This window comes from Eumetopias jubatus, unplaced genomic scaffold, assembly GCF_037043125.1.
Source record: "Eumetopias jubatus isolate StellerSeaLion01/CBP00866 unplaced genomic scaffold, mEumJub1_p1.0 scaffold_5, whole genome shotgun sequence".
In the NCBI taxonomy this organism is placed as follows: domain Eukaryota; kingdom Metazoa; phylum Chordata; class Mammalia; order Carnivora; family Otariidae; genus Eumetopias; species Eumetopias jubatus.
Window position 1 is genome coordinate 52,744,021 of NW_028274811.1, and position 9,326 is coordinate 52,753,346.

Sequence of the window (9,326 nt, forward strand, 5' to 3'; positions counted from 1 at the left end):
AATGTAACATCTGGCCCTAGACTGCATCCCGTCCTGGGAAGAGAAAATACTATTAAGGGACCTTATCAGATCAACTAACAACTGGAATATAAACTAGACTGCATGAAATATTGTAATAATGTAAACTTATGAAGTTAATAACTATTGCGGTTATGTAGGAGAATATACCTTTTTCTTAGGAAATACACTCCAAAGAATTAAGGGATCAAGGGCCATAAATATATATAACTTATCCTTCAATGTTTCAGGAAGAAAATTTTTATATACAGTTAGACATAGATCTAATGGTAAAGCAAAAGAGGTAATATGTTAAGGATACTTGAATCTGGGCAAAAGGTATACATGTATTCCTTGTAATATTTTTGTTTGCAACTTCCCTAAGTTTGAAATTATTTTCAAATAAACAGCTAAAACAAAAGATTGGCTCTGGGAAGCAATTCGATTAAAGTAATCGGGCAGATTAAGAAGGTGACAATATTTTTAACAGACCATTAGTGTTGTGGAAACATTAGGGAAGTTTATTTCCCATGTTACGAATTTGTGACTTTGGGAAAGTCACTGAAAGCCTCTCTGAGCTTCAGGCCCTTCACCCAGAGGGCTGCTGAAGTCAAATGAAAGAATGTACATAAAAGCCTTTCCTGCTACATGCCACAGCAAAGAGGGAACTGTGTAACAATTAAGTGGGACTAGAGCCGTAACTGCTGCTCAGGTTCTCAAACTCAGGCCGCTCACTGTCCCCCGCCGCAGGGACACCAGCCATGCCCCCGGTTAGCTCCCGCAGCGCACCAGCAACACCTCCCCGGCCCCCCCCGCAGGTGGGTCGCGCACCTCCGGCTCGCCTCCCCAGCTGGCCGCACAGCTGCCCCGGGAGCAAAGGCCTGGCCCCGCCCGCTCTCGAACGTCTCCGCAGGGTCGCCCAGGAAACGCATTCTCGGAGGAACAGGCAGCCGCCAATGGGAAGGGAGCGAGTGCCACGAACTGACCAATAAGGAGGGAGCAGTGCGGGGTTTAAACCTGAGGCCGGCCCGGCTCCTCCCGGCGTGCTGCGGAGGAACGGCTGTTGATCTGCGGTGGCTTCAGGTCCCCGGCTCTTTGGTGGCTCCCGCGCTCTGCTTCTCCCCACTGAGCAGCTGCCTGGTGAAGACGAAGCCATGGCCCTCCGGGTCACCAGGGTGAGCAGACGCGGCCTTCCTCGCTCGCTGCGCGTCCTCTCGTCCTCGGTCCCTTGCCGGAGCACCCCCCCTCCCCCGCATTCCCCGAGTGGACTAAGGCAGCGATTTGGAGAGGAGGATGGGGGGGATCGGTAGGTCCCTGGCACGGTGGGGGCGTTTGGGGGCCCCGCGGAGAAAGGAAGAGGACGGGGCCGTCCTTGGATGAAAGTTTGGCGCGAGGGGCGACGGCGGTGGAGGGTCGACAGGAACCCTCTTTTAAAATGTGGTAGAGGGCCGCTGAATGAGCTCCCACCAACCGCGTGTCCCCCTTCCCGGAGAGAAGGTGCCTGCCTTTGGAGGCTTTATCCGATTTCCTTTCAAATGTAAATTAGAGTTCAGAGTCGCCGGGGACTAAGCCGGCAGCCCCTCAGTAGGTGAGTGAAGAGGTTCTGGGAAGAAATGGGCTTGTCACAGCCGAAGCGTGGATCCTGGAACCCCGGTTTCCTTTCGGAACCCAATTTTTACAGCCAGCTTTTCTTCTGAGAGCCTCTCTCTTGCCCCACCTTCACTGACCCTTGCCTTAACTCTAACGTGGCTGGTTGGGCCGGCCCTGAAAGTGGTCTTGTTTCTTTCAGAACACAAAAGTTAATGTTGAAAATAAGGCGAAGATCAGTATGGCAGGGGCAAAGCGCGTGCCTCTGGCCACGACTGCGGCCTCCAAACCCGGGCTGAGGCCGAGAACGGCTCTCGGAGACATTGGTAACAAAGTCAGCGAACAACCACAGGCCAAACTGCCTCTGAAAAAGGTAACTATCTTCCTGAGCCCACTTCTCTCTCTCTGTAAGAGTCCACTCTATAGCTGTGACCCTTGGTGGGGAAACATTTCATTTTCGTCCTTTCATCCACAGGAAGCAAAAACTTTGGTTCCTGGAAAAGTTATTGCTAAAAAAATACCTAAACCTCTGGAAAAGGCACCCGAGCCTGTGCCTGAGCCTGTGCCAGAACCAGAGCCAGAACCTGAGCCTGTTAAAGAAGAAAAACTTTCGCCTGAGCCTATTTTGGTAAATTTACTCTGCCTTTCTCCATCCAATCTCTTGGGTGTTTCTTTCCCCTTGTTTTATAATACATGGGATAGCATTTGAACAAATAGTAATACTAGTAACATTTATAGAGTACTTAGCAGGAGGTGGTCTCTGCTCTGCACTTGAAGTGCTTTTAACTGGCATAACCTTTACATGGACTCTCTTACTTGTATTATTACCTTTACCTTTTAGATAATGGCTTAGAGAAGCATTAAGTAATTTTTCTAGAATCACACATCTAATCAGTGGCATCTATGGATGTAAACCCAGGCCATCTGGCTTCAGAAGCTAGGCTCTTCATCATTTTGTTAGACTGCCCCCAACCCCTTTGAGAATGGTGTCGAGTGAGAGCTGCATGGACCAAAGAATTTGTGGTCTTTGGTACAAGCCATCTGACTGGAATTTATTGACTGAAACATTATCTTGAATCCTTTTAATCCCTAATGTGGCCACTGAGTGTTTAATAATCCTGTAACATTGGAATAAAGGTGTAAAGCAGAAAGAAAATGTAGCTTTTCAGAGAGTAGATGAGTTAACAGCCTCAAAAACTAAAACTAGGAACTTACTAAATATCAGTTACATAAATGTATCCACTCCTGTGAAGGAGAAACACTGCATATAGAAGGGGCTCCTTTGCTGAAATTACAATGAACTGCATTTAATGAAGCTCTACTTTTTAAAACGTAGTTAAGGGGGTGCCTGGGTGGCTCAGTCGGTTAAGCATCTACCTTCAGCTCAGGTCATGATCCCAGGGTCCTGGGATTGAGCCCCACATCAGGCTCCCTGCTCAGTGAGGATTCTGCTCCCTGTCCCTTTGCTGCTCCCCCGCTGCTTGTGCTCTCTCACTCTCACTCTTTCAAATAAATAAAATCTTAAAAAAAAAAAATAAAGTAAAACATAGTTAAGGAGCATCTGTACTTGCTAGATGGGATGATGCTCACTTCATGAATCACTTAATAAGACAATTACATCTTTAAATTAAGAAACAAATAATAGTTAAAACCAGTTGAGAAAATGATCTGTAAAGTCATTCAGCCCAGCTCCTTATACCTAAGGATAGGAGATTTGAGGCTATTGCTTTGGTATTGACATTCTGGATATAACACATGAAACCTAGAGCATGCACAGTCTCTTAATTGGCCATGCCGAGCTACATGAGGTTTCCTTGAAAGTCCCATACTGATTCTTGACTTTGCGCTCCCACTTAATAAAACAGGCCTTTCTCGCTCTCTCATTCTTTCAGACAGTAACCTTTTCATCCTTCAAAGCAGCTCAAGTATCAACTCCTGGAACTTTGCCTAACTTACCCTCACCCTTGTTACTAGAATCAGTCTCATTTCATTTACTTCTCTCTTCTAAATTCAAAGCCCTTTGAGGACACTATAAAGGCAGTGTTTGACACAGAGCTTGACTAGAAGAAAATGCCAGTAAATGTTTGAACAAAGGGGTAACTGGAATTTGAAGGAAATGGCTAATAATAATAAAAAACTGGGGAACGCCTGGGTGGTTAAGCGTCTGCCTTCAGCTCAGGTCATGATTCCCGGGTCTTGAGATCGAGTTCCACAAGGGGCTCCCTGCTCAGCGGGGAGCCTGCTTCTCCCTCTGCCTGCCGCTCCCCCTGCTTGTGTTCTCTCTCTTTGACAAATAAATAAGATCTTAAAAAAATAATAAGTTTTGTTAATCCTTAGTAGTCAGGACAGAACTTGAATTTCCTGGGCAGTGAGAAGCAGTCCATGTTTTGATATAAAGACTAAAGACTGTCATTCATTTGGATTGACTTAACATGATGCTGATAAACAGATTGTTTACTCATTTCCTTTGGAGGAAAGTCTAGAATGTGATTTTCTTTGCTTTTTCTCTGTTTTACCCATTGGTGTTTAGGTTCTGCTAACTTAAAATCTGCTCGGTCTGTTATGACTTTTCGCTTTTTGTATTAATCTTGTCCTAAGGAGAAATTGAATAAATTTGAAAAGAAAGATACTTTTCCTTTAAGGAAATGAATTATGAATTATATGTCTGTTTAGCAGTTGGTCTATTGAGTTAGTACCAATAATTGGGCCTTCATTCCTAGATTGTATGCTCCTCTTTGCTATTATTTCAAAAAGTCTCTCTGTTTCAAGGTTGATACTCCCTCTCCAAGCCCAATGGAAACATCTGGATGTGCCCCTGCAGAAGAATATCTGTGTCAGGCATTCTCTGATGTAATTCTTGCAGTGAATGATGTGGATGCAGAAGATGGAGCTGATCCAAACCTTTGCAGTGAATATGTGAAAGATATTTATGCTTATCTGAGACAACTTGAGGTCTGTATTATTTTTAGAATCTTTGTTTTTTTAAACTGCATTTAACTTTATTTAAAGACATTTTCCGGGGTGCCTGGGTGGCTCAGTCGTTAAGCGTCTGTCTTTGGCTCAGGTCATGATCTCAGGGTCCTGGGATCGAGCCCCACTTCGGGCTCCCTGCTCAGCGGGAAGCCTACTTCTCCCTCTCCCACTCCCCCTGCTTGTGTTCCCTCTCTCGCTGTGTCTCTCTCTGTCAAATAAATAAATAAGATCTTTAAAAAAAAAGCATTTTCCACTGACAGTTTACAATAAATCAAGCAGGATGTGAACAGTATTTCTTAACAGTAGATTCCACTTCCAAATTCTCATTCACAGAGTACCAAAAATCAAGTTAGTAATCAAACTAAGGACATCTGTATTTGCCATTTTGAACAGGTAAAGTTCAAAGTGACAGTGGATAATACCGTAACTCTAACAAATGTCCATAGGTTGATATACTTATGTCTATCACAGTTAGGAGTGCACAAGTCCCAAGCTCTGAGTTTGAGGATTAGAGGCAGGAGAGAGATGGTAACGGAGAATATGCTGAAAAATAACCACCAGGAACACAAGGCATTTTGGCTCATTGTGACTGATGTGCATGTGATACCAGGGAAATTGTTCTTTGTGTCCAAGTGGAGTATACTCAAAAAAAGTTTTTGGTTTTCTTTCATTTCATATCACTTCTGAAACTTTCTATTAGTGGCATTTGTCTCCCACCCCAAGACAAGGAAGGATTCTGTATGCTAATAAGCTGTACAGTATCAAATTTGCCCAACTGTTTGTTAATAATGCATTCTCTTTTTTGGGCATCCATTTTCTATAGGATTGTCCTATAGAAACTTCCTTGCCAGGACCAGGCTTCCACTTTGGTTTTCTTCTGCCTTCTTTTTAATAAAGTTATAACTTTGGCCAAGTGGGTTCAGCAGGCATATGTGCTGGTCCTTGATGGTTCATTCTTTCTCTCTATAGTGTTTTGGGGTTTTAAATCCTAGAGCAGGAGAGTGGGTAGCATACAGGTTCCAGCTGACCTGGGAAGTAGCTGCTGCTAGCTTTCCCTACTTCATACAGCTTAGGTTCTGGGTTTAGAATCATAAGTGAAAAGATTTAAGATGATGGCATGATAGCTTTGTCTGGATGAAGTGGGTACAGAGTATGGGCAAGTAGCAGTGATGGTAGGTTGAACATAATGAGATCTGTGCATAATAAAAAACCTGTCAAACTGTCCTATTTAAGGTTTGCTTTCTTCCTCAGTGACAGAGCTATATGTAGTGACTGTATGAGTAATTAAGTTGAGCACTGTTAGAGATTCTGAACTCTGCATTACTATTCTGTGGTGACTAATATTTGTGGACAGAAATGTCACATGGAGTCTTGCCTCTAAAGGATAATCAGCATTCTTTTGCAGGAAGAGCAAGCAGTCAGACCAAAATACCTCCTGGGTCGTGAAGTCACTGGAAACATGAGAGCCATCCTTATTGACTGGCTAGTACAGGTTCAAATGAAATTCAGGTTACTGCAGGAGACCATGTACATGACTGTTTCCATTATTGATCGGTTCATGCAGGTGAGCATAATTCAGTAATTGAGGGTTCTCCCTTCCAGGATCCTAGCAGAGTCATAAACACTTTTTCAGGGGCACCTGGGTGGCTCAGTCTGTTAAGCATCTGCCTTCGGCTCAGGTCATGGATCTCAGAGTCTTGGGATCAAGCCCCGCATGGGGCTTCCTGCTCAGCGGGGAGTCTGTTTGTTTATTCCTCTCCCTCTAACCCTCCATCCTGCTCATGCTCTCTTTCTCTCAAATAAATAAATAAAATCTTAAAAAAAAAAAAAAATTTTCCAGCTAACATTTGTCTTGGGGTAGTGTCATTAAGATTTTGCTATAAGAGTGTTTTTCACATGTCCCCTTCATAGCTCTGTTGTCTCCTTTTTCAAGTACGTATTAGTTGTTCATCCAGTTGGAATTCCCATTGCAGAATAATTGTGTGCCCAAGAAGATGCTGCAGCTGGTTGGTGTCACTGCCATGTTTATTGCAAGCAAATATGAAGAAATGTACCCTCCAGAAATTGGTGACTTTGCCTTTGTGACTGACAACACTTACACTAAACACCAAATCAGACAGATGGAAATGAAGATTCTAAGATCTTTAAATTTTGGTTTGGGCCGCCCTCTACCCCTGCATTTCCTTCGGAGAGCATCTAAGATTGGAGAGGTACAGATCTCTTTGGTAACTTTTAGTATGGTATGATGAAATACTGCTAATCAAGCAGATCTAATTCAGCTGACTTATAAATCCGCATGAGGAAGACATAAAAATGTTATTTATTTCCAATCAGGGTGTATATTAATATTTTCATTAAGGCCTTCCATGGGCAATTGCATTTGAGAGTTCATAGACAAACATTTGTAATTATAGGTACAGGCGTACTGCTTATTGCCAATACAGAATTCCCTGACCGAAGTTGAGACCTGTGGGTTTTGTTTCAGGTTGATGTTGAGCAACATACTTTGGCCAAATACCTGATGGAACTAACTATGTTGGACTACGATATGGTGCACTTTCCTCCTTCTCAGATTGCAGCAGGAGCTTTTTGCTTAGCACTGAAAATTCTTGATAACGGTGAATGGGTAAGCTCTGTCCCATAGACTTAGTTTACCCTAAGCTTTTAAATTGTAAGTGATGTTTGCATGAATACTGGACTTTTTACATTAAAGGACAATTCTAATGGTTTCTAAAAATACAGCATCTACTGAGAGAATGATTAAAAATGATTATCTTATTTGCCGTGTGTTCATCGGATACTCCCACTTCATTACCTAATTTCATCTTTCTATATAGAAGAAGACACTCAGGTCAAATGACAGGCTAGAAGTTCATTCATACTCCTTTGATTCACCAAATATTTCTCCTGTTTGCCATGTGCTACCCTATGCCCTTGGAGTAGAATATGCATGAGAATGTTGGTGTCAAAGAATTTGAGCACGTGTATAATAGATTTTTAAATACAGGGTCCTAGAGAAGCATGAAAGAAGAGTAGCTGAGGAAGAAGGCATCTTAAATTTATCTTAAATTTCAGTTATAATCAGTCCTATGGAATCTCTTCCTACCCTACTCTTGACTAAGATACAGAAATTTTATGAAAAGCATCGTTGAGCATTTCTAATATTAACTTTTGTTGCCATAGACACCAATTCTACAGCATTATCTCTCATACACTGAAGAATCCCTTCTAAATGTTATGCAACACCTGGCTAAGAATATAGTCATGGTGAATCGTGGGCTTACAAAGCACATGGTAAGTCGGGTACTGTAGATGTTGTGGGGGGATGTGGGAGGGTGCAGAGTGAAAATACGTAAGATTTCATGACTGCAAATGCATGGCTTATTTTTCCTTTTTTAAATCTTTGGGGGGGCAGTTAGAGATGGGAAGAGGTGGGTACAGAAGGAGAGAATTTTTTTAAATTTTATTTAAATTCAATTAATTTACATATACTGTATTATTAGTTTCAGAGGTAGAGTTCAGTGATTCATCAGTTGCATGTAACACTCAGGGCTCATTACACCACATGCCCTTCTTAATGCCCATCACCCAGTTATGCCATCCTCCCACCTACCTCCCCTCCAGCAACCCCCAGTTTGTTTCCTAAAATTCTGAGTCTCTTATAGTTTATCTCCATCTCTGATTTCGTGTTATTTTATGGGAGAGAATCTTAAGCAGGCTCCACGCCCAGTGCATAACCTGGTGCAGGGCTTGATCTCAACCTTGAGATCATGATCTGACCCGAAATCAAGAGTTCGATGCTTAACCTACTGAGCCACCCAGACACCCTGATGCATAGCTTATTTTTTAAGTATTTGATGTTTTAAGTGAATATCTGCACCATGGGATCTTAACAATGTTTTCCTCTTTGCCTTCATTAACTACTATGCTTTTCTCTTCCAGACTATCAAGAACAAGTATGCCACATCTAAGCATGCTAAGATCAGCACTCTGGCACAGCTAAATTCTGCACTAATTCAAGATTTAGCCAAGGCTGTGGCAAAGGTGTAACTTGTAAACATGAGTTGGAGTACTATAACTGCAAATAAAATTGGCACCATGTGCCATCTGTACATATTATATGTTACCTTTACTTTTAATAAAGTTTGTGGTCCTTTTTACTTCTTATACCTTAACTCATTTGAATGTCACTACTTTCCTACTTGAGGATAACCTAAAAGTTGTGTTAAAGGTATGATGGGGAGTATAAAAAGTGCTTTCAGTTTATTGGGACCCAACTTACATAATTGTTACTTGTGTGATTTTTGTTTTATGTATTTGGCTTTTGCTTTCTTAATATGGGTTACTGTGGTCTTCGTGAAGGCATTTAAAGCCCTTCTGTAGGGCAATACTGCATGTAAGCCCAATTGTCTTGAAGAATATGCAGCCTTGTTCTGCTTAAAAGCCTGCCATCTCATCCTTAGGACCCCGCCCCCTCTGTTTTCTGTTTCTTATGGTGGTTGCTGCCATAATTCTAAGTTTTTACTTCTACCACTATTTCTTAAATTATCAACTTAAGCTAATATCATTTTTTCACTTACAAAAATAAGAACTTTATATTTTAAACCTAATTTACCTTTTTATTGTTTATTGATCAAATAAAAGTGGATCCTCAAAACCTACAAAAGTATCTAGAAAAGTTAATTTACTCTTTATGCCCCACTCCTACAGCTCAATCCCATCTATCTGAAGGTATCAACAGTTGGGGATAGATCCTTCGATACTTCTTC

The 9,326-nt window shown here is 42.1% G+C and overlaps 1 protein-coding gene across 1 annotated transcript; it reads left to right on the forward strand.

The window, feature by feature from the left end:
• Positions 1-1,034: 1,034 nt before the first annotated feature.
• Positions 1,035-8,726, forward strand: CCNB1 (cyclin B1). Its single transcript, XM_028089590.1, has 9 exons — positions 1,035-1,172; positions 1,787-1,957; positions 2,060-2,212; positions 4,354-4,536; positions 5,963-6,121; positions 6,531-6,767; positions 7,043-7,183; positions 7,741-7,851; positions 8,500-8,726. Exons 1-9 carry the CDS (start codon positions 1,152-1,154, stop codon positions 8,605-8,607), a joined length of 1,284 nt encoding a protein of 427 aa, XP_027945391.1. The 5' UTR covers positions 1,035-1,151; the 3' UTR covers positions 8,608-8,726.
• The last annotated feature ends 600 nt before the right edge of the window (positions 8,727-9,326 follow it).